The sequence below is a fragment of the Emydura macquarii genome, unplaced genomic scaffold (genome assembly GCF_026122565.2).
Source record: "Emydura macquarii macquarii isolate MOO-44397 ecotype Brisbane River unplaced genomic scaffold, CSIRO-AGI_Emac_v2 contig_1790, whole genome shotgun sequence".
In the NCBI taxonomy this organism is placed as follows: domain Eukaryota; kingdom Metazoa; phylum Chordata; order Testudines; family Chelidae; genus Emydura; species Emydura macquarii.
Genome location: NW_027131927.1, coordinates 4,158,022 through 4,182,269, shown reverse-complemented (window position 1 = coordinate 4,182,269; position 24,248 = coordinate 4,158,022). Strand labels below are relative to the sequence as shown.

General features: G+C 53.2%; 2 protein-coding genes across 3 annotated transcripts; one reads left to right on the top strand and one right to left on the bottom strand.

Annotated features, from left to right (window-relative positions):
- Positions 1-3,475: 3,475 nt before the first annotated feature.
- On the bottom strand, positions 3,476-10,479 carry NFKBIB (NFKB inhibitor beta). The gene is made up of 6 exons (XM_067556719.1): positions 9,836-10,479; positions 8,897-9,002; positions 7,760-7,988; positions 7,018-7,106; positions 6,600-6,833; positions 3,476-5,522 (listed from the first exon to the last, which is right to left on the bottom strand). The coding sequence occupies exons 1-6, from the start codon at positions 10,306-10,308 to the stop codon at positions 5,475-5,477; spliced, it is 1,179 nt and encodes a 392-aa protein (XP_067412820.1). The 5' UTR covers positions 10,309-10,479; the 3' UTR covers positions 3,476-5,474.
- A 178-nt stretch (positions 10,480-10,657) lies between these two features.
- Positions 10,658-22,939, top strand: SIRT2 (sirtuin 2). 2 transcript variants are annotated; one of them, XM_067556717.1, is made up of 16 exons: positions 10,658-10,776; positions 11,064-11,110; positions 12,201-12,249; positions 13,331-13,447; positions 14,274-14,315; positions 15,424-15,530; positions 16,266-16,322; positions 17,052-17,120; positions 17,469-17,598; positions 17,999-18,058; positions 19,362-19,417; positions 19,780-19,856; positions 19,950-20,001; positions 20,352-20,419; positions 21,037-21,103; positions 22,196-22,939. In XM_067556717.1, exons 1-16 carry the CDS (start codon positions 10,761-10,763, stop codon positions 22,379-22,381), a joined length of 1,200 nt encoding a protein of 399 aa, XP_067412818.1. In that variant the 5' UTR covers positions 10,658-10,760; the 3' UTR covers positions 22,382-22,939. The 2 variants fall into 2 exon arrangements, with proteins under 2 accessions (XP_067412818.1, XP_067412819.1); XM_067556718.1 differs by lacking the exon at positions 11,064-11,110 and having other exon boundaries at positions 10,693-10,776.
- Positions 22,940-24,248: the final 1,309 nt, after the last annotated feature.

Sequence of the window (24,248 nt, the reverse complement as noted above, 5' to 3'; positions counted from 1 at the left end):
CCGTCCTAGTCCAGTTCCTTCCTGACCTCTGTGGCAACCAACTTGATGGCCTGAAGCATGAGATTTCTCTGTCAGGCCTTGTCTTTGTTAGGAAAAAAGGTGCATGTAGCTCAAGCACATGTGGGACGTGTGTAAAATTAAGACAGTGCATAAGTCTTCACAGCAGTGGCCATCCCGGTAAAACCTAATACCTGTCTAGTTGTGATGCCTACAACTCAAGAAGGCTGCTGGTAAATTGGAGAGTGTTCGCAGAACAGCCAAGAGAATAATTAAAGGAGTGGAAACCTGCCTTATAGTGATAGACTCTAGGAGCTCAATCGCTTTATTTTAGCAAAGAGAAGGTGAAGCGGTGACTTGATCACAGTCTGTAAGAACACGTAGAACAAATATTTACATCATCAAATCAGAGGCTAAATTTAACCAATACGGCTGTGTGTGGGCAAGCCTGTAAAGCCGTGCTTAATTCTTATGGGACTGGTAACACTAAAATTAAGCACATGCAGGAGTGGAGTGTAAGATTGGAGCAGTCACTGGAATATCTAAGGCCTGGTCCACACACCATGGACTATACCGGTCTAGTTAGTGCATGCAGTTATACATCCAGTGTAAATGTGCTTACACAGGGTAACTGTTCACTCCCTGTAGGGGAATACCTTTACTATATCGATTAGTTTTTAAATCACCTCCTGAGACAGGATACTTATACCAGGATAAAATCTGATCACACTTGAGCCATCAATCAATGATCAGTAACTAGTTTTGTAAGGCCAGATCCTCAAAGCTGTTTTGGCACTTTAACTGCTTAAAAAGAGCCCGCTTCTGCTGGAAAATGGGATTCCCTAAACTGAAACCTGGCGCTTCTTGTGTATTGCACGTCCACCACTTCTCCTCTGCATGGGCTGTTTGTTGCAGGTCTTTCAGATGGCAACAGGGGCAGACACACACGTCTGTTCCTAAAGAAAAGGGATACTGGTTTTGAAAACCACACCCAGGTAGCAGGGGGGCGATTCAGGGCAGCTGGGGAACCCAGAGACACTTTTACTCACCCCTTGAAATGGACTAGATGGTTAACGGGTGTTTTGAAACTGGCAACACTTGAAGTTGTCTGTGTCCCCTTCCAAGAGCTGCACCACCCATTTGACACAGATCTGTTCTTTTGCAGCTAAAGCTCTGCCTCCTGTTGGATTTTCCAACAGCAGAGCTCTCGTGGACTGTGGGAGAGAACTCCCAGCACCTGTTCAGCTACTGCTTTAATAAGCAAAGGGAGAACTTGAATCTGACTGTTGACACTGAGCTGTAGTAACTGCCCCCCCAGCTCTATTAACGCAATTACAGTTGCTCAATTGTGCTTCGTGCCCTTCCAGAATGTGGCAACTAGCCTCTGACACCCAGGAAGTGAAGCGTTAAGGTACATGACACCCCTGCAAATGCAAACATGATTGTCTCGGTGATGGCAGCTTAGCTCAAGCCACACTGGCGAGCTGTAGCTGTTTAAGTATTGCCACCCCAAAGGGGCAGTGGCTGCCAGATACTAGATGAGATCGATTGCAGGTGGGTGGTATCAGTTTGGGGGCCACAGTTTGACCCTCAGGGGTGTGCAAAACATAGTGAAGACCCATAAACTGATTGTCACGGGATATTTGGGGTGTGGGAATTGCATCTCTGGCACCCCTTGCTCAAACCACCCCAAATTTAGCCTATTAACCCCAACCCCCGCCCTCACTCCGGACCTTTTTGAGGCTCAGCAGTTTAAAACAATCCAGATTCCAGCTCGTTTGTGCTGTGTGATGCAGCGAAGTCAGCAGAAAGTCTGACCCATTCTCTGAGGTGTGAGCTGTCCCCTTTCATTTCAGTGGCCTTCACAAACATGTTAACCATCTCCAGCGCGTTGGCGATCTGGTCATTTCATGCTGACGCCCATCACCACAGCATCTGGGCGCCTTCCATGTTAACTCAGAGTAAACCATGCATGGAGGCTGTGCACAGTTCCCTTTTCAGGGTCAAACTCTCCTTGGGGTAGGGGTCATTTTTTAAAGATATATATATATATATTTTTTTAGCATGCCATAACCAAGCTGTTCATCACATCCACTGGCGGTAGGACAAGAAGTAATGGGCTTAATATGCAGCAAGGGAGATTTAGGTTCGATAGGAGGGGAAACTGTCTAACTCTCAGGGGAGTTCAGCTCCGGAACAGGGATCCAAGAGAGGTTGTGGCACTGGAGATTTTAGTATTTCATTTCAGTGTAACAGTCCACTGTGGAGACTCTATTCTGGAATACGTGTCTCTATTCCAGTCTAGTTACTCCCCTCGCAACGCTAAATGATACCAGAATAGCTTAGGCTGCAGTAACTCCACCAGTCAATGCCATGTGTGATCTACACTTGAGTTGGGGCATGTTCCGGGGGGTGAAAAATTCACACCCTGCGTGTCGTGTCTATACCACCCATACCCTTGGCGGAGACGCTGCTAGGTCACTGGAAGAACCACCCAGCGAACACTGCTCAGAGAGGTGGATTAACTACAGCAGTAGAAAAACTGCCTTTGGCAGTGCAGACAGCATCTCTGCTGCAGCTGCACGAGGGTAGCGCCTGTACTGCAGACATGGCTTAAGTAGTGCCAGCTCTTCATTACCGCTACAAACCAAAGTCCTGGAAATAGAAACAGGGAGTTTCTGTTTTCCCTGTCTCCCAGCACAAGAACAAAAGAAGCAGTCGAGGAAACCAACAAGGTAGCAAAGTCAACACTTAGAGGGAAACGTGAGGGGGGAGGGGGGAGGAAGAGAGGCAGGAAGTGGACTGTGGAACTCATAGCCACAGGATGGCACTGAAGCCAAGAATTTGGTAAGACTCAAAGAGGGACTGGAGATAAAGGACTTGTCTGTGTGAGGAAACTGTCCAGAGCAGCTCCTGCGGAATAGCTCCATGGGTGGACCCAGTGTGGAACAGCTATAGCTAATGAAATGCTCACCCTACATTGTACTGGAATAACTTCCCCCATTAGGCAAGGCTTTGTCTGCGAACCCGCTGCTGGAAAAGTTAATGCAAAGATAAGAAGAGGTTTGGCCGATCTCTATGACCTTACGCTCTAGGGTTTAAAGTCATTCCTAACTAATAGGGTGAGACCCACAGCTGCTGCTGCCCACGTCCTATGCCTTCCTCTCTGTCAGAGATAGGACACGGGGCTAGAACAGGGAGGCAGCATGGCTTAGTGGGCAGAGCCCTGGATTGGACCTCAGGAGCCAAAGACTCCAGTCCCAGCTCTGCCCACTGGCCTGATGGGTGACCTTGGACAAGTCATGGCCCCGTTGTGCCTCAGTTTCCCTATTGGTAAAATGTTGTTTCTCTCCTTTGTACAGCACTGTGAGATCTGTGGATGGGAAGCGTTATGTAAGAACCAGGTATTATTAGAAATGGACTATGGCTGTGATCTAGTGTGTCCAGTCCTCTGTCTGACACACAAACCCCAGACAAGTTGTATAGGTCAGGCTGTAGCTTTAATCTCATTCCCAGTCACTGGTGAAGAACACACACGATACAGAGGGTGGGATCCAGCCTGAGCACAGGTTGGTGGGGAGTGAGAACACAGACACGGAATTACACTATACACAGGTATAAAGTTAGACAACAGCTCATACAAAACTCATGACATAGCTTAAAACCCACAGAGGCGGCATGAGAGATACAGGGACTCCGTGTCTCTAGACACACAACGGGCTGGAGAACTGTAGAGACAAGTTTACATAACAAAAGCCATTTCCCTTCTGCTGGGAGAGAAATGCTGCAGGGTTTCTTTGGACAGCCATGGCAGCGTGGTGTTAGAGAAGAATCAGCCAGGGACCAGGTTGCTTTCATTTGCTACATGGAGAGGAGCATCATGAACAAAACGAACGGCAAAGTGTCCCTTGTCGAACGGATCAAAACCCAGTCAGGGGGATGGGCGTCAAGTTCTGTCCTTTCCCATGCCAAGTTTGAGGGCTGCTCCCTGTAGAGATTTTGATAGCAAGCCCATAGCACTGCTAGCATGGATGTTGTTATATTGGCACAGCCTGTTCCCCTTCTCCGAGGGGAGTAAAGCACTTTTATGTCAGTCTAACTGCATGCGCACCGATGGGGTTGCACAACTTTAACTAGAGGGGTACTTTTCAAGAGAGGCAGTGCGGCCCAGTGCATAGAGCACTGGACTTAGGGACTTGTTAAAGCTGGGTTCTTTGGCGACTGGCCTGTTGGGTGACCTGGGGCAACTCACTCTCCCTCAGTTTCGCCATCGGTAAAATGGGGGCGATGAGACTGGCCTCCTTTGTCATCTACCACTGCACAAAGCAAGAGGTTACTGAAGTGCTACAACTTGGGTGTTTAGACAAGGCCGTTAGTAACAACTACAAAGACCTAGAAAGCTCAAGCCTGGTCCCCTGGAGGTCTGGAAAAAGTAGCACTGACTCTAGCACCCTCAAGTCCCTCAGTCCTTTGCACTAGGGCAAATGAACTAAAGTCCATCCCCACTTCCAAGAGGGGCTATTGATTCCAGGCCCCTGCTATAACACACCCAGACCCTCATTATCTCTCTCCTCCACCCCTCAGTACTGAGATCCCACTGATTTCAGCTAGGGGGCTCAGCAACTCTGCTCTGTCTTGTCTGTTCGATCCTAAACACTAGAAGTGGCTTGTGAGGCCAGATTTTCACAAGCGTTCACCCACCCTCGTCCTTACGGCAGGGTGAGGAGACAAAGGTTGCATGGGGCTTGTGCAAATCCACTCCCTCATTTATGCGTTTAGATGGGAGCAGATAAAAATAATCTGGCCCCCAGTATTAAATCCCCGTAGCCGCCAGTGATTTCAACTGGAGTTAGGCGCTGCTCAGTGCTTCTCCAAATAAAAAAGCAAGCAGGCCCAAGCTGCTTCAAAGATAGCTTAAATTCAGTTGGAAATATGACCATGTCCTAATGTTCTGTGCAACTTCCCAGGGACCTTAATTGCTTGGTGATGTGAACAGCTTCCATGGACTCCATCAGGACTTCTTGCATAGCTAGGGCTGAAAATCCTGCTTTGAAAGCAAACAGCTTGACAGGGCAAAGGATACAGCGAGCAGAGAATTCCTGCTGACAATCCATCCCAGCTGTGACAGCAAGAAGCAGTAGGTGCTGAAATAGCTTTTTTTATTTTAACAATCAAAACAACTCGATAGAAGTTGTCTAAGCTAAGAAACACAGAACAAACAAGTGAGGGGGAAATAAACAGATTAGATCAAGGCTCTGGTGAACTCCAGCTATCAATTCCAACTAGCAGGAGATTTATAATGAGCTTTGCCAGAGACTGCAGCTTCTAGATAAATAGTCGGAACTAGCCGGGAACGGAAGGATTGGGCCACTGCCAAGCTTCTTCCCACAGTGGCAAGGCAGGACGTGAGTCTTTTATGGAGCAGTTCATCACCAAGATGGGTAACGGCTCACACTGCAGGCGACGCTGGGCTGGCCTCAGTTCTTATAGTGTCCACTGTTGATGATGATGTCATCGTATTCCTCCTGAGAAACAGGAGAGCTTCATTGATTACCTTACAGGTATGCCTGATTCAAAGGGGATGTGGGTGTGTCTAGAGACTGTTACACAGCAGTTGTGGAGGGCCAAATCAAACAGCCACATACACAAATCTGCCGTGTCTGCTGCTGCCACACATTCAGGTTTCCTCCCTTCTCGTTTCAGATCCATAGATTCTAAGACTAGAAGGGCGGACTGTGATCATCTAGTCTGATCTCCCTGAATAACGCTGGGCACAGAACTGCCCTGAATTAATTCCTGTTTGAGCTAGTGCAGTTTTGGGGAAGGGGGAGGGGGAATCTCCCATTTTGATTTAAACATTGTCAGTGATGGAGAATCCATCAGCACCTTAGGAAAGTTAAGGGCTAATTACCCTCCCTGTTAAATGTGTGCCCCTTATCTCCTGAATATCCTGAAGCTAGACAAAGTCAATTTGTCAATTTCCAGGCATTGGATCTTGTTAGTCATTTGTCGGCTGGAAGATCCAAGAGCTGTCTATTGTCAAATTTCTCATCCCCGGGTAGGCACTTATAAATCAATCCAGTCACCCCTTACCCTCCGCCGGGTCAATCCCAATAGGCCAGATACTCAAGGAACTCAATCCCTTTGAAAAAAGAGATTCCCTTGCTGGTGAAAGACCCCTTTGGTCTCCATTGCTGCCAATCTCAATGCCAGCTTCCCCACCCACTCTGTGTTAGAGGGACCCACTCGAAGGTGAGATTCAGTCACTGTGAGCCCATGTTTGATCTTCAGCATCCACTAAGCCTGTCCAGGAGGGGGCTGGTTAGCGGCAGAGCAGACCAGGAACCAGGCTGAGACCTGCCTATTGGTTTCACATGGGGCTATGCTACATAGCTAGAGAATGGGAAGGACTTTCGAGCACCGCTGTCTAGCCTCAATTCCCCTCTCGCTCCTAGAGGGTGGGGGGGTTCATCTAAGACAAAGACGAGCCACACTTGCCACCCAGGCAAAGCCAGGCTGAGCTTCGCCTGTTGCACCTGCGCTAGGGACCCAGAGTGCTCCAGTCTCCTGTGGTGTTGACTCTGCGCTCCCACCCCACTCACATCACTGCTGTCATCCAGGCTCTCCTCCGAATCCCAGTCGGGCTCCTCCGAGCCAAAATCCCGGAGTAGCTGCAAGATCTTCTGGTTGGGCCTGTGCATGGCACTATAGATGGGGGTGTAACCAACGTACATCTGGGCCCCCGTGTCCGCTCCGGCGCGCAGCAGGCACTCCACCACCTCCGGGCTCTGCGACTCCACTGCCAAGTGGAGCGGACTCCGGCCACAGCTCAGCTCCTGCCAACGGTGGACAGACAAGTCAGCAACGCTGCCACGGAGGTGCCGTGGGGTACTCCTTACAGACCTCTGGGAGGGGTAAATGCCTTCTGATCTCTTCCCACCCATCCTCGTAGCTCTCTTCGGAGAGCTACCAGAAGTTTGGTTCATGGCAATCAATCCCATCCTCAGCCCCAAAACTAACCGCCTTGTTGAGGTCGGCTCCAGCTCCCACCAAGAGCTTGACCATTTCAAGGTCCTTCCGCAGGACAGCCACGTGCAGCGGTGTGTAACCTATGGAAACAGAGCAGACAATTTTGATCAACGCTATAAAGCAGATCCCTGCCTCCTTCAGACTCAGAAGGAGCAGCCTCATGGCCACCTTGCAACCCACTGGTGCACCAGGCCTCTCTCAGCAGACACAGCGGCATGAGAGGACTGTTCGCCCTGATATCAAGGGTAAAACAAACAAGACTAGAGGAATCTAATACTCATTGATTTCTTTGCGCCAGTAATGTCCTGCAGCAGGGAGTCCCACAGATTAACTATATGCTACACAGCAAATTATGTATCCGTCCAGCATGTTGCCTTTTGGTTTTGTCACCCCCAAAGTGGCAGGCCGCACTCTCAGTTAAGCCACTTTTTCACTTGAGGCAAATGGGCACTGAAACCACTTTGATGGTGGCCAAATTCTGGGATTTTCTGGCCCTCGGATATGTTGGAGAAGCCTCAGGGCTGCCCTAACTCATATTCAGCCCTTCATAGGCTCAGGGGAAGCAAAGAATAGCTGGAGCACAGCATGCTTTGGCCACGGGAGCTGGGCCTTTGCACCAGCTCCATACTGGCAGGGGGAGGAAAAGGGAAGGTGGGTGGGGATGCTCAGGACAAAGGTCCCAAGCGTAACAGGCCCACTGTATTTCCCAGTTGGGTGACGGGAGGCTCCATACCATCATAATTGGTGCAGTCCAACTGAGTGCAGGCATCATTCCCCTCACAGGACCTGTGCCCGCTCAGTGATGCCAGGAGCTGCTGTGCACAGTCCCGCCAGCCCTCCCGGCATGCCAGGTGCAGTGCTGTGTGGCCACTTTTCTCTTGCACGCAAAGCCCCGCCCCAGCTGCCATCAGCTTGCAGACGAAGTCGGAGGCATCGAGGATGACCGCAATGTGTAGTGCCGTCTGGAGAAGGGCAGTGAGAGAGAGATGAGAAAGCTCAGGGGCAGGGGTACAGCCCATCATCAGAACTAGAGACTGCTTCTTTCAATGGTTTTCACCCCAAAAATTTCACACACCATACCCCAGCAACAGCACTGGAATGTAGCCACCTCTGGGCAGGAGGACAGCACCCCATTGCACAGGAGGGTCAATTTTAGCCAAGGATACCAGGGTAAATCCACAATTCTCACAAAAGCCATCTCTGATATTCGGGCACAGGTGCAGACAAGGTCTTGTCCTCCCTCTGCACCACGAGCTGCATGGAAGTCAGTTTATCTGCCTGGGATGAGTGAAGGGCCAAGATGACCCTACTACGATGGCAAGGGGTTTCAAATCCCCTCTATTTGATAACAATACCCAGCTCTTAGATCACCTTATGACCTGAAACGAGGCCTTCCCTGACTCCGTATCTGCTTTGGTCCATTGCTGTCAATCCCTCATCCTTGCTCCCCCCTCCCCAAAAGGGGCAGATGTGTTTTGATGTCAAACCCTATTTAACACTTATTTTGTAGCAGCATCTCAATCAGGTTAGGACTCCATCATGCTAGGTGCTGTACAAACACAAAGTTCAAGAAAGTCCCTGCCCCAAAGAGATTGTTGTGCTCTGTAATGCTCTCTCCCCAACAACTCATTTACGATGCTGAGGGGTTTTTAACATTTGCTTGTGTTTCATTTTCCAACCAGCACCCCAAATATTCCATAAAGGAGGTGGCATCATGTAGGGACCAGACTGGGATCCAGTACTCCTGAGTTCTGCCCAGACTTGCTGTGCAATCTTTGGGCAAGCCAATTTGCCCTCTTGTGCCTCAGTTTCACCCCTGTAAAATGGAGGAGGAGAATACAGACAGAAAATGCTCTAATCTTGGCCCAACCTGGCCCAGGTCATTCTGAAGATCCAAGTATTCTGTCCCTGCCATGTATTGCAAGATAGAATCCAGAAAGGCCTCATGTTCGTGAATCACAGCCAGGTGGAGAGCTCTGGGGAGAGAAGAACAGATACTATTCCAAGCCAAATGGAAAAAAAAAAAAGGTACAGTGAAACTGGCTGAAAATACCACACCCGAAAGGGAAGCGATAGCAAGAGGAACTAATCTACTCAGCAAAGAGAGAGCAAGTACCAAGGAGCTGGGGACACAGCAGGGAAACCACAGGACAAATCTTATGAGAGTTTGGGCAACGGAAAGAGCTGCCAATGGTGACTGAATTGCTATAGTTAGACAATGCCTAAAGCGTCCCAGGACTGGGAGACCAGGGATTGAGGGGCACTGCCAACAGAGACAGGGCTGGAATAGCAAGTGGGGGTCTGCGATTTAGGACTGAGGCACATCAACAAAGCTGTGTGCCTTTGTTGGACTAGAGCAGGGAGGTGGCTGTGGGCCAGGACTCATGAGCAGTAGGGGAATGCCAACCACTCAGAACACCCATGTTGCACTCAGCCAAAATATTAGTTAAGATCCAAGAGCAGGACGGCATCCCAGCCATTGCTAATAGCACGGACCACAGGTGCAGTGTCCCTGAGATGCCTTAGCTCCCTGCAGGATGGCTCTGAAGTGGGACATGCAGCAGGGTTTTGGATACTGGGCTAGGAAGAAAGAGACAAGACCCTAACAAGGAACATTACCAAGAACAGGTTGCCTATACCCTGTAAGAGAGCTGCACGGAGAGGGAGCTGGCCAGTTAGGGGATACCAGGGCCAGCGACAAAGCCAGAGAGAGGCACCAAGGTGCCTTAAACCCCTCTCGGGGGGACCAGAAAGAGGCTCCCGAGACATGGATGAGGCTGAACAAAGCAGGCGCCCCCCCTATACTCACGTATCCCCATCCTCAGTCACGAAGCCCAGGACGTGGCGCAGCCAAGCCTCGGGGGCCACCACTGCGGTCTCCTGACCCGGGGGCGCGGGGTCCGCGATCCGCACGGCCCCCACGCCCTCGGCGATCGCCCCCACCTCCTGCCTCACAGCCTCCCCCCAGCCGGCTTCGTCCTCCCCGATGGCAGAGTCCAGCCGCTCAGAGACGGACACGCAGGCCTCGCCCTCCTCCCGCGGCCCGGGCTCAGAGCTCGCGGGCTCGCCACCCCCGGGGGGGTCAGGGGTCACGGGGCCGGGGTCAGGGGTCACGGTGAAGCCACCGGGGTGGTGCGGGGGGGGCCCCAGGCCATCCTGGATCAGGCTGAGCTGCCCCTCGCTCAGGGACCCCAGGCCGCTGTCGCACCAGTCCTCGCCCGCCTCCGGCCGCTTGGGCTCCCCCAGCCCGGCCGGCGGGGCGCGCTGCTGTAGGTCAGCCATTACTGTGGGACCCACGCTAACCCTCCGGCTCAGGGGGCGCCGCTGCCATGCCCGGGCCCAGCGCGAGCGCCCCTGCTACAGGCAGTGCCCATGGACGGAGGGGATTTCGGCGGCCGCCCGGGGAATTCCCCAGCGCGAGCGCGCCAGCCAATCCCGAGCGAGCTTGTTGGGGGGGCCGCGGGGCATGCTGGGAACTGTCAGTCGGGGCGCGGGGCGCGCAGGGAGTTGTGGTCCTGGGCGCGGGGCACGCTGGGAGTTGAGGGCGGGACATGCTGGTAACTGTCAGTCGGGGCGCGAGGCACGCTGGGAGTTGAGAGCGGGGCACGCTGGGGGTTGTAGTTCTCCCGAGCAGCGGGGGGCGGGGCGGACCCGTCCAATTCCGGAGCCGCAGTCGCCGGGGGCCTGGCGGAGCCGAGCGGGGCGGGCACCGGGGCAGCCCCGCGCTGGGTTCTATGGCCGAGCGGGACGGTAAATAGTGGGGACCACCCCAGCCACGGAGACCTACTGTGCCCCGCCCCCCGAGTCATTGGGCCCCCCTTCCCCGCGGGCTCCCCCCGTTAATGGGCCCCCCCTTCCCGGGGGCTCTTTCCTCCTTCCCCCCGAGTCACGGAGGCTTCTCTTCTGGGGGGGGGCTCCTTCCCCCCGCATCACGGGCGGCCCCACCCCGCGCCCCCCTTCCCCGGGGGCTCCTTTCCACCCCGGGCTCAGGGGTCCCCCTCTCTGCCAGTGACTCTGATTTTCTCTCCCTCTCACAGCTGCGGGTGTCGGAGGAATTGAGGCAGAGGGGGGCTCCGACTCTCCTGTGAGTATGGGGGGCGGGGTGAAAGCCCCTTTAGATTTGAGGCCCGGGTTCCCTTTTTTGGCGAGACCTAGCGAGCTAGGTGGGGGGATTGTAGCTGGCCTGGGCCAACCCATTGCAACCAAGGGAAAACCCCATCAGGTGCCAGTAACCCTTTCACTCCTGTCCCCCAGTGCGCTCTCCCCTTACAGCAGTGGCTCTCAACCTTTCTAGACCCCTTTCAGGAGTCTGATTTGTCTTGTGTACCCCAACTTTCACCTCACTTAAAAACTACTAACTAAAAATAGAGAAGTGTCACAGTACCCTGTTATTGACAAATGGCTTCCTTTCTCATTTTTACCATGTAATTATAAAATAAATCAATTGGAATATAAATATTGTACTTAGATTTCAGTGTAGAGCAGTATAAATGTCATTGTCCATATGAAATTTTAGTTTGTACTGATTTCGCTAGTGCTTCTTATGTAGCCTGTTGCAAAACTAGGTAAATATTTCAATTAGTTGATGTACCCCCTGAAAGGGCTGTAACTCCCGGGGTACATGTGCCCCTGATTGAGAACCACTCTCTTACAGTTTATTCCCCAGGGCCCAGCCCTGTCTGGCTTTCAGATTCTGCAGCAGTGACACTGGCTCACGGTGAGACTCTGACCCCACAGCAAAATTGTCGTACAAATTGTCCCTTCCATGTGTGGCGTGAAAATCCTTAGATGGAGTTTGATCCTGATTGTCCTCACTTCGCTGGCTCTCTAAGCCCTTCTCTGGCGATGAACCACCAAAGCAGGCTCCCTCGCGGAGCCGGGAATAGAACCCGGAAGTCCTGACCCCACAACTCCCAGCACTAACCCACTTCACCTCATTCCAGAGCTGGGATAGAACCCACGAGTCCTGACTCCTCATCTTGCACCTCCATGTTTTAACCACATGACTCCTTTCCTAAAATAGAGCCCAGGAGTCCTGACTCTCTCCTTTGTTCCAATGCCCAGACAATTCTCCCCCAGACCGAGATGCTTCTAAAGGTAGCCGGTAAATGTAGACGATGCTTCTGTGGTTCTTCACCAACTGATCTTTTAATGCTTTTTTCTGTGTTATTCAGGGCTCTGATTCGGACTCTGAAAACGGTCGTGCCTCTGGAGAGTCTGAAAGTAGGTGGCTTGTGCTATATAGTAGGGAGTGGGATGGGAAGTGTGGGGAGACCAAGCTGTGTGGGCCTTTCTTTATGATACAGAGGGGATGGACTCTGCATAGACAGCTAGAGAGAGCCAGCTGGGTCTATTAATCTACGGTTATTCCTTCCTCTCGGGTGGCTTTATTGCATCGGATGGTTAACATGACTAGGCTAGCATCTGCAGTTAGACCAGCTTTTGCTATCCAGGCAAAAACTGGTCTGTGGCTGTAATCTGGATTGAATAATCTTTATTGCTTGTGCTTGTCAGGCCCCTGTCACCGTAGTTTCTGAGCGCCTCACAGTTTCTAACGTATTTGTCCTCATAACTCCCTGGGAGGCAGGGTAGCGCCATTATCCGCATTGTACAGATGGGGAAACTGAGGCATGGAGCCTGCCAGTCTGGCAACACCATCTCTGCAAAAGACATTGCTAAACTGACGGGCATGCTCCTCGGCTGGGGGTTCTGCTGGCACAGCTGTGTCAGCTAGTGGGTGTGACAGCTATGCGGAGAGAATTTTGTAGCGCATGCCAGGCCCAAGCAACTTGTCCAGCGTCACACAAGGAGTCTGAGACCTGAACCCTAACCACTGGGACATTCTTCCTCTTTTAAGTAGCATCTTCACGGCACTTTCTAAACATTAACTAATCTTCACAATAACTCCCCTCTGTGAGATTGGAAAATGGGGATAAATAGGTTCCTGAGAGGGAAACTGAGGCACAGGGAGAGGAAATGCCTTGCCCAGGGCTGCTCCGCAAATTCATGGAGGAGCTGGGATTAGAACTCCGACATCCTGGCTCCCACCCCCCTGCACTAACCACTAGCCCCCCACTTTCCTCCCAGAGCTGGGGATAGAACCCAGGAGTCCTGACTCCCAGCTCTCCATTCTAACCCACTAGACTCTGCTCCTCTCAAACAGCTGGGAACAGAGTCCAGGAGTCCTGGCTTCCTGCTCTAGCCATTAGGCCCCCACTTCCTTTCCAGAGCTGGGAACAGAACCCAGGAGTCCTGTCTCCTAGGGGATCACAGTGGCTAACGTCATTCGTTTTCTCCCTTTCAGTGGATTTCCTGCGAAGCCTGCTGTCCCGGACACTGGGCTTTGGCAGCGAGAAGCCAGAGAAGGTGCTGGATGAGCTGACGTTGGATGGACTGAGCCGCTTCATGCAGAGCGAGAAATGTAAGCTGGCTGGCCCTTCTTGGAAGGAAGCGGCCCTGAGACCGAGCCAGGGAGCTGATCCTCATTCTGACCCCTCCCCAGACAGGAAGGGGAAGGTGCTAGGGGGTAACTGTGCATGGGAAGAGACCATTGGCCAGAGAGGCTGTCTAGATGGAGGCCTGGAACAAACCATGGATGTGGTAGGGACTCCTTGTTTGTGTAATTTACAAGCAGGGGGACAAGTCTAACTTGATACATGCCTTAGTGTCTGTGCCTCTTTTGTGCTGCTGAGAGATCCAGCCTCTGTGGGCTTGATTCACAGTTACTCCCTCTCTGCATTTGGGACAGGATTGGTTGTGGGGGGGAGGTGGCTTTAAACCTCCTTTGCGCTACTCGTATTCTGGGCCGTGACGTAAATTAGAGCTGCCTCAGGGCTGCTCTGATTGAGGCTCTGCTTCTTCTGCACCTGTGAAGCAGAAAATTGCAGGCTGGCCCCCATTCTGGGGGCTGGGAGCAGGGCTCTTAGCCAGTTCTGTGCCAGCTGAAGAGGCCCCGGCGCAGGGCGATTCTTAGAGCGCCATTCCTCCCCAGAGCAGCACAGAGAGACCTGCGTGTAAATGCATATCAGTCCTGCCTGGCCCAGCAGAGGTCAGGAGTGCGGGGTGCACAGCGGTTTTGATTTAGATCTCAGACTGACTAGCTCTAACCAGAGCCTGGAGGTTTGCAAATTGGGCCATTTAGGTGAGGTGGCTGCTGCGATGGCCCCCTGGAAGTGCCAAGAGTGTGGAGTTCTTTTCTCGATGGCTTTCAGGAGTCAGGTTCAGTGCCTCCCTCTGATATCTTGCAGGCAAGAACATCGTGTGCATGGTCGGTGCTGGGATCTCGACCTGTGAGTACAGCGGCGGTCGCGGTGGAGTTAAATCATTCACATTGAAAAGAAATAGAGCAGCGCAGAGAAATAAACGGGGGTTCTGATACAGCTCAGTTTCCCCTGGTGTTTCTGTAGCATCTTCCGTCCCCAATCTGTTTACAAACTGCTGCTGAAATGCAGCCACCTCTGGGGTGGAATGCAGCAGATGTTTGTACAGGGACCACTCACCCCTCCACTGAAATGCGTCCGACTCTTGAGCTTGGCAGCTGTTTGTACAGGGTCCCTCATCCAATGCTGAGACGCAGCCAATTCTGGGATTGGGGCACAGCAGCTGCTTATGCAGGGCTCACACATCTAGCACTGAGGTGCGTCTGCATCTGGTGTGGAGCATGACAGCTGCACAGCTGTTTAGGCGAGGAAATGAAGATTAATTAGATTATCTGATTGAAACTGATGGAGGATGGTAGAGAAGCAGGATGGAATGATGCCCCCTTGGAATTTGCCCAGAACGCTGGGTATGATGCCATGGTGAAGGTGTTATGGGACCCTTAACGGTCATGAATGTTCAGGACCTTCATTTAAGTCTTGTTTGAAAGACTGAACCTCCGGCATCATTGCGCCCCCTGTTGGGCAGAGCAGTCAGTGGAGTTACGCTACACATCCAGGGGTGGAGGTGGGCCGACTTGGTGTATCCTTGGCTCCTGGGAGCTCTCTAGGCCCAGCACTAAGACCCAGTACGGAGCTTTTAAACTAGACCCTTTCAAACTAGACCGGGTCAGACTCTCGGAAGACCTGTTCTAACCTGTCCTGGGCTCATTGTAAATCCTGGGTTGGATTTTGTGGAGAGTTGGGAGAGTTGGGCTGGTCAAGAATCCGGAAGGGGATGTCCCTAGTTTATAACAGGTCTGTCCCCTGCGGATCAAAAACGTGCTGGCGGTGCCCTAGAAGGTGGGTGGTACTAAAAAGCAGCTCCCCTGCTGGGCTGAAGGACAAGGAGGGGGAGGTGAGCAGCCCCTTGCTAGAGGGCCCACCCGCGTCGTGTTGCCCCTTCTCCATCTTGTCCCAGTGACCAACACCGGTTAGCATTTGAGTGGGTTTCCTAGCGGGCTCCCCTTGTGTCCCTCAGCCGCGGGGATCCCAGACTTCCGCTCACCCGGCACGGGGCTGTATGCCAACCTGCAGAGCTACAACCTGCCGTACCCAGAAGCCATCTTCGAAATCAACTACTTCAAGGTAGCACCTAGGATTCCTCCTGCCTAAGAGATCTCTTTTTGTAGCCATCGTTGCCTCGTGGGCCACCTAAATGGTCCCTTTGATCAGTTTCATCCCCATGTCCTAAAGAATTCCCCTCCGTTGTCAGCAGATGCGGACACGTCGTGTTCTCGTCCAGCCCTTGTACCCCAGGCGGCCAAGTTTGAGGCCTGATCAAGGATAGACTGAGGTTAAAAACACGACCTCGTGTTTCCAGCCTGTCTCATTGGGGGAAACTGTCCCGCTTTAACTTCCTGAAGACCTCGGGGATACAAACCCGCACTGCTGCCTCCCATTTCAAACCGACCGGCTGAACAAAACCCCAGTCTCTCTGAGACATGGGCATCATGGCACAAAGGAAGGGCTGGGCACCAATACCACCCCGCTAGAGCCAATGGAAGCTGGGGGTGCTCAGCACTGGCCCTAACGCAGGGATGGGGGAATCTGGAGCACCATTGGCTGGGAGCTGCCATCATTTGGCACAGAGGTGGCCACGGAGTTCAAATACTGGAGCTCAGAGATAATTGGGGGTGGCGAAAGAACTCCCTCATCCCTGCCTGGGGGCCTGATCCTGAGAAGTGCATGCCAAACCCCAAACTGGGGGAGGATGTTCAATGGGGAGTAATGGTGAGGGGGACACAGGAATTGTTCTTAATCTGTAAACAGAATTTAACCCCCTCCTCCCTCCCCCACATTCGTATATTTCTCTCCACACAGCAACACCCGGAGCCATTCTTTGCCCTTGCCAGGGAGCTGTATCCAGGGCAGTTTAAGGTAAATCCAACCTGAGCTGTCGGGCGGTCTTCGCTTGCTATCATCTTAACACAGAGGTGTTGTGTGGCGCTGTGACCCCGAGACAGCCAGAGCTCCAGGCCTTTATTCCTTATTCCAGGAAAGGGAAGGGCTCTGGTGGCTAGAGCAGGGGACTGGGAGCCAGGGCTCCTGGGCTCTGTTCCTGGCTCTGGGATGGCAGTGTATTTGGGAATAGAAGTGTCGCTATTGGGGATCAGATGAAGAGGCCCAGCTGTCCTGGTATCCCCACACAGCCAGACACACACCCCCCCCGCTGCAGATCAGATGGGTGGTTAGCTAGCGGGTATCTGCACACATACACACCCCTGCTCAGCTAGCTGGTATTTCTCCCCCCAACACAAGCACACACTTCGCTCCAGAGCACCGTGCTGTCGTTGCCCCCTGAGCTGTGTTGGATCCGATCCCTGGATCCTAGCATGGCACATACAGATGGGCCCAGCTGGCCTGGTAACCCCCTCCCTCCTTCCACACTGGGTCACACCAACAGACCAGTCTGAGGATGTCCAGCCACTGCCCCACTGTAAGGTGGAGGAACCCCCTTGAGGCACCTTGCTGGGCAGGACTAAGCCGTGGGGTGAGATTTCTTCCTCCCCCAACAAGCTGGGGACCAGCTGGTATAAATAAAAGGCAGGGACAGCTGCTGTTGACCTGAAAGGGAATCTTCACCCCCGTTCCCCTGCTCTGTTCCAGCCCACCGTGTGCCACTACTTCATCCGTCTGCTCAAGGAGAAGGGTTTGCTGCTGCGCTGTTACACGCAGGTGGGTGACCCTGGAGAGGGACATGGGGGCAATACACTTAATGAGCTGGGAGTCTGCTTCCCAGCCCCTGGCACCGCCCCTCTTCATGCCAGCCACGGTCCCCCCTCAACATACCGAGATCCCCTGCCACTCTCCTGCACAGCCCAGCTGCGCTACTTGCTGACTTTGATCATCACCTGCTCTCCAGCTGATCAGTCACACATGAGATGGGGCCCAGCCCCCTTGAAAGGGCCAGGTGCCCTGTGATTTGGGGCCTCAGCTCAGCCTGGGGGCAGTCCTGGGTCTCTGTTCCCTGCCCAGCCTTGCAGCGATACAATGGACAGATGGGGGGGTGTCTGTGCCTTGCAGAACATTGACACGTTGGAGCGGGTGGCCGGATTGGAGCAGGAAGATCTGGTGGAAGCCCACGGCACCTTCTTCACCTCCCACTGTCTCAGCTCCTCCTGCAAGAAGCAGTACACCCTGGACTGGATGAAAGGTACCCCTGTCCCCTGGGTCTCCGGGAGGACACATTAATCCCTGGCCATTCCTGGAACTCCCACCCCATCAGTAAGAGAAGAGATGTGGGGGAGATAAAATCAGCCTGAGGATGTGACAGGAACAAAGCAAAGATGCTTGCCTGGTTCTCCAGCAGCGAATGGAAGGCCTATGGGTTTGAGCAGACCTGGGTGAGAGGCTGGTAGTTTCCTGATCTCTGAGTTAGGAATCTGCTTGATCCCTGGAAGAGCTTTCAGATCTCTTCCAAAACTCATTCTGAACATTAGCCAGTCTAACTGGATGGTCTAGCAATTGGTTCTCATAAAACAGTCAGTTCCCACCTCCTCCAAAGCCGGGTTGAAAATTCTGCTGCTGACTTTCCTGCATTTTCCCTCTTTCAGAAAAGATTTTCTCATCTCTGACCCCCAAGTGCGACAAATGTCAGAGTCTGGTGAAGCCAGGTGAGTGTCTAGATCTCGCCCACTGGTGATTCATTCATGGGAGATAGGGCTAATCTGGCCTACACTAGGAACTTACATCAGTATAGCTGCGTCTCTCAGGGGCGTGGGGGAATAAAAGCCCCACACCCCTGAAAGACGTAGCTATACCGACCCAACCCCCGGTGTAGACAGCTCGAGGTCGACAGGAGAATTCTTCTGTCGACCTACCTCTCAGGTTGGCGGATTACCTATGGGAGAACCCCTCCTGTCGGCATAGGTAGTGTCTACATGGAAGCGGTGTAGCTGCACTGCTGTAGCGCTTTAAGTGTAGACGTATCCTCAGAAGTGGAACATGGATCTCCATGTCTCTCTCTGGGTAAGCCTCTGCTTCAGCAGCGTGTTCTGGAGGAGCAGCATAGCAGATATTGGTAATAACAACACTCCTGCCTTCTGGTCTCCCTTCAGCTCCAAAGAACTCTTAAGCATTTAGCAAATCTAAATTAAGCCTGACAACTCCCCTGCAGAGCAGAGAAGAGCATTCTCTCCCCCTCTGAACATGCAGCCATCTCTAGGGTAGAGTGCAGCAACTGGTTAACACGGTTTAGGACAGGAAGTGAAGAGTCCTGTATCCAATTGAAACAGTGGGGTGCGGGGGGCGGGAGAGGAAGGTGATTTTTAGGGAGGTGGAACGAAAGTCACCTGAGAGTATTGTGTGTCTGTGGCTTTTCATTTCAAACGTGATTTACAAACATATACAGGCTGAAATGCAGCCACCTCTGGAACTGAGGGCAGCAGCTGTTGAGAACGACCTGCAGCACAGTGATGGGAAGGGCAGTTTTAGTTAAGGACCCTAGAGCAATCGCCTGATTGTGGCATAAATTCCCCATGAAAAGTATTTCTATTATTTGTCTTGGGGTCTCACCTGGAGTTCTCGTCCATGCCTGGGGCTTCTTTGTGCCAGGCATTGTACGTTTTTATTGCTGTTGGATGTATTACGGTAGTGCCTTGGAGTCCTAGGCCCTGGTTGTGTCAGGTGCTGTACAAACACAGAGCAGAAGCGTGGCCCTTTGGGGCAAGTCAGGAGCTGGGCTTTTTAAAGGAGTGTTGGAAGTCTACAGGGCCAGATCCCCAGCTGGTGTGAATCAGTCGGGGTTTCACTGGAGCATTGTTGACCTACCATAGCTGAGGATCGGGAGCCATGAAGCTGCCGACCTGCTGTTGCTCCTACCCGGAGCCTTGGCTTCTCCTTGGCCCTTGGGGAGCTCGCCCACCCCAGAGAAGGCATGGCCCAGGCGCTGAGCATGGCGGCTTCTCTTCTCCCTAGATATCGTGTTCTTTGGGGAGAGCCTGCCCACCCGCTTCTTCACACTCATGCAGTCGGTAAGTGCCAGGCTGGACGCGCTTCCACAGTAAGCTCCTCGGTAAAAACCTTCTCCCCACCCCGAAGGCTGATGAACCTTAGGGGGAGGGGGCGGGCTGTCCCGGAGCAGCAGGGATCTGTCTTGGATGCAGGCAGGATACCAGGCTAGACCAGCCCATTGGTCTGAGCTGGGACAACAGCAGGGAACGTGGACGAGATACTGGGCTGGCATATTGATCTGAGTGGGGCTGGAGGGGGGTGGATTTATGGGGGGCACGGGGGTGGATATAAAGGGGGGTGGGCCTGTTGGTCTGATGGAGGGAGCTATTCATGGTGGTGGCTGGCAGCACGGTGCCAACGCGCTCGCTCTCCCTCTCCGCAGGATTTCCAGAAGGTGGATCTGCTCATCATCCTGGGCACGTCGCTGCAGGTGCAGCCTTTCGCCTCCCTCGTCAGCAGGTGGGTGGCGCTCTGGCCCGGCCCCCGGCTGTGGGTTTCCGAGCAGGGCGGGGGTTGCCCTCTTCTGAACTCCCCTTTCCTTGTCTAACGCAGGGCGCCCACAAACACGCCAAGGCTCCTGATTAACAAGGAGAAGACGGGGCAGGTAAGGCCTTTCTCGGTGCCCAGGCGCCACGGGCGTGGACTCCTCGAGCGGGTACCAGCTGGCGGGCTCCCACGCTGACCACGACAATGCCATCGTGATGCATCCTGCCAGGGGAAGGGGGTGAAATTAGTGCTGTCGGGGGTGGGAGGGAGGCGGCTGTGATTTCCACCTGTGCCCCAAAATCTTTGGCATCTTCCAACCGGGCCCCAGGAGAGGAGTGGAGGGGAAGGGGAGGGAGGACATGGTTCAAAATGTCTCCAGGGGGTTTGTATAATCTCCTGGCTACCCCAGGTGCCCCCCGACCACCCGGGGCTCTGTCTGTCCTCACCAACGCTCTGTCTTGTTTGCAGAGCGATCCCTTCATGTCCATGATGGGCTTTGGCAGTGGCATGGACTTTGACTCGGAAAAGGCCTACAGGCGAGTTGCCGGGGGGAGGGCCTGGGTGGGTCACACAGCGCACCATGAGAGTGCGGGTGAAGGTCCAGGATGGCCCCTTCTATCGCTAAAGGCAGGCTGGATCCTGTGTTGGAGGGACAGGAAAGGAACTAGTGTTTAGAACAGGGGATGGCGGGGCCAGGACACCTGGGTTCTCTTCCTGCTCTGTAAGGGGAGTGTGGTCTAGTGGTTACAAGAAAGGGGGCTGGAAGTCAAGACTCCTGGCTTCTGTGTCCAGCTCAGGTGTGTGTTGGGGTCTAGTGGCTAGAACTAGGCAGGTTGGGAGCTACACCTCTGGGCTTCCTGCCCTGGCTTTGCCACAGAGTTGCTGAGACCCTGAACAAGTCGCTGAACACTTCCATGCCTCAGTTTCCCCTCTGTAAAACAGGGCCTGTGATCCTTCAAAAGGGGGGAAATCACTGATGCTGACAAAGCCCTTTAAGGTCTGTAGCTGACAGGTAATAGAAACAGATAGCGGATTCTCCCGCTTCCAGGGCCGGTCATCTGAGATCTGGGGGGAGATTTTCCCTGATCGCAAAGCCATTTAATTAACACCTGCCTGTGGGCTTCTCCCCCATGGGGCTCTTCCTCCCCCCCAGGGACGTGGCATGGCTCGGGGAGTGTGATGAAGGCTGCACAGCACTGGCCGAGCTGCTGGGGTGGAAGGTATTTACTCATCTCCCATGTGTTCATGCCTCCCTGTATCTCTGCATCAGCCCAGAGTCTTTTGCAAGCTCTTCTTAAGTGTCCAGGGTGCTAAGCCCTGGTCAAAATCCCAGCTCTGGTGACTCCATTCAGCCTCCCTGCACTTTCCCTTGGAGCTGCCTTTGCTTCCTGGTCTAAACATTGCTCTGGGCTGGTTAAGAAGTTGCCACGTTGAGCCCCAGAAGATGCTGCATGTCAGCGCTGGGTGAGCAATTTGCGTACACAGTAGAACCTCAGAATTATGAACCTCAGGGGTGGAGCTTGTTCGTGACCTTGAACAAAACTTTCTGATAGTTCTTTCGAAAGCTTACAACTGAACATTGATTTAATGCAGCTTTGAAGCTTTACTGTGCAAAAGAAAAATGCTGCTTTTAACCATCTGAATTGAAACAAGCACAGAGTTTCCTTACCTTGTCAAATCTGCTTTTTAAACCTTCCCTTTGGTTTTGTAGCAGTTTACGTTTGTATAGCACAGTGCTGTGTTAGTGTTGGCTTTTTTTTCATTTTTGGTCTCTGCTTCAGCCTAGTTGCGTACTTCCGGTTCCAAGTGAGGTGTGTGGTTGACTGGTCAGCTCATAACTCTGAGGTTGTGCTGTGTACTGCTGCCCTGGCCCAGAGGTGGCTGCATTTCATATGGGGTGTGTGCGATCCCTTTACAAACATCTGCCATGCCCTCCTCCAGAGCTGGCTCCATCTCAGTGTTGGGTGAGGGATCCCTGTATAAACAATTGCCCTGCCCCAGAGGTGGCTGCATGTCAGTGCTGGATGAAGGATTCCTGTACAAACAGCTGCCACGCCCCACCCCAGAGGTGGCTGCATCTCTGTGCTGGGTGAGGGATCCCTGTATATACAGTAGGGTAAGGCAATCTGAGATCCTTGACAGTGAAAGCTCCTCTGTTAAGGATAAAGTGGTATAAAGGGTGCCACCAGGAATCTTTGCTTTCACTGCCTTTCGTATCTGTGGAGGGGGCCCTCCCTTCCCAGGGCGGCTCACCATCTTCTCCCCTGCTCCATCCCTTGGTTGCAAGCCCCACTGCCGTGTGTTTTGTGCAGAATGAACTGGAGGAGCTGGTGAAGAAGGAACACGCTGCCATCGACGCTAAATCGGGGCAGGCAGGCGAGGCCGGGGCAGGCCCCTCCCCTCCCCCGGCTGGGGCCACGGCAAGCCTCTCCCCTCCCCCAGCAAAGCCGGGGTCATCACCGGAGAAGGAAAGCCATGCGGGAAGCAAAGCAGAATGATGGAGCCCGGCCGTGGCTGGTGAGGGCCGTTTATTGGAGCGTATTCAAACTTGTCATTGCCTGGACCTTTTTCCCCTAGGAGGGGCGATTCATCTCTGATCTAAGGAGGGTTGGGAGGTACCCCAAGTTTGCAGCTCAGTTGAGAGGTGGGGGGCTGGAGAAGGGAGGGAACCCTGGAAGTGCCTATCCTGGGTGAGCTGCGGTTTCTTTGAATCATTTCAGGCTTTGCCATTCAACACTAACTTCACTGTTTCCCCACCGAACCTGCGAAGCTAGAATAACAGAGATCTAGGCTTTAAGGAGAGCACCCGCAGATATAATTACATTTCCTTTCTAATTAGTTACCCTGCTGCGATTCAGTTTCACGCAGAGACCTGTCTTGCTAATAGATAAGGGCCCAAGACTGTTTTGAGACAGGTGTCACTGAACCTAATAAGTGCATTCAGGTTGAAAATCTAATTCCCCCCCTTCCGATCGGTGTTTAATTTAGGATTTAATTTGGATTAATTATTGTAGTGTATTAAATATCACTTGACTATTAAATTTTAGCATCTTGGATGCAGGTTTGTGTTGGTTTTTGGGTCGCTTTTTCCCTCTGAAATGAATGCCTATTTTATACAGCAGCAAGTTCTGGTGCTATGGAGGTATTGGCCCATATTCTGTCAGTCCGATATAAATCCAGAGTGACTCGCTCGACTGTGAAGGATCGCTGTATAAACAGCTGCCCCACCCTAGTGGTGGCTGCATTTCAGTGCTGAGTGAGGGATTCCTGTATGAAGAGTTGCCACAGCGTGCCTCAGGGGTGGTTTCCTCTTGATGCATCCTAGCGGGGAAGCGTGGTCCAGTGGTTAGGGCAGCAGCTTATGGTGGAGACCAGGGTTCAATTCCCAACTCTGCCATGGACTTTTTGTGTGACTGTGGCCAGTCCCTTAGCCACTCCCTGCCTCAGTTTCCCCATCTGTCAAATGGGGGAGATAATGTTGCCCTGCCTCCCAGGAAGGATAAATCCACGAGTGAGACGGCGTGAGAGCTACGGGTGACAAGCACCACAGAAGAAATGACATTATTATTTATAGATGCGCTGGTGTGACTGGCACCACTCTTGTCTTCTGTGGAGTCGCTCTGGATTTACACTGGAAGAGTCGAGATCAGAATCCAGTCTGAGCTTCCTTCATAAGGGCCTGCTCCTGCCTCTCGCGGGGCTCGTGCTGCTGGCTGCAGTGCGGACTGACTGCGGGATCAGGCCCCGAGTCAGACGTTGCAAGCTGGCAGGTGAGACCACAGCCCTTTGCTTGCTGCACGTCACTTTAGGAGGGCAGCTCAGGATTTCCATCCCTGTTCTGCATATGGAGAAACTGAGGCACAGAGCGAGAGGGGAGGAACTGGCCCCAAGCCAAAGAGAGATTCAGTGGCAGACTTAAGATGACAACTCAGCAGTCCTGGTTCCTACATTCCCCAGCTTTTAATCACAAGTCCCCACAGTTGGGCAGAGAACCAAGGGGACTTGGCTCCTACCGTCCCCTGCTCTGACCACTAGACACCACGCCCCCTGCCAGAGCTGGGGCAAGAACCCAGGAGCCCTGCCTCCCACGCCCCTGCTCTAACCGTACTGCGGTTGAGGCCTGCAGTGCAATGGCTGAGCTGCTTGGCAAGGGGCTAGGACTTAATAGGTCTGGCGCGGGCAGGGCTGGGCGACTTTGGGCCTGGATGGTATCTGCCCAGGCGCTCATTGCGAGGGCCGCCCGCCCGCCTGCCTCTCCCCCGCCCGGGGAGCCGGTGCTGGAGCAAGACCAGGCAATCCGCAGGGTTACGAAACCCCTTGGGCTGCAAGACCGGAACAGATGCAAACCAAACAGCTTCCTGGCTC

Bases quoted from the DNA above. Each gene is read 5' to 3' on its own strand.
- NFKBIB (XM_067556719.1), bottom strand. From the start codon at position 10,308: ATGGCTGACCTACAGCAGCGCGCCCCGCCGGCCGGGCTGGGGGAGCCC. The intron at 6,834-7,017 runs GTTAGTTTTGGG...CACCGTTGGCAG, and splicing joins GAGCCGACCTCAACAAGGCG to GAGCTGAGCTGTGGCCGGAG. The intron at 5,523-6,599 runs GTGAGTGGGGTG...CCTGTTTCTCAG, and splicing joins GCCTGGATGACAGCAGTGAT to GAGGAATACGATGACATCAT.
- SIRT2 (XM_067556717.1), top strand. The intron at 16,323-17,051 runs GTAAATCCAACC...GCTCTGTTCCAG, and splicing joins TGTATCCAGGGCAGTTTAAG to CCCACCGTGTGCCACTACTT. The intron at 17,599-17,998 runs GTACCCCTGTCC...TCCCTCTTTCAG, and splicing joins CACCCTGGACTGGATGAAAG to AAAAGATTTTCTCATCTCTG.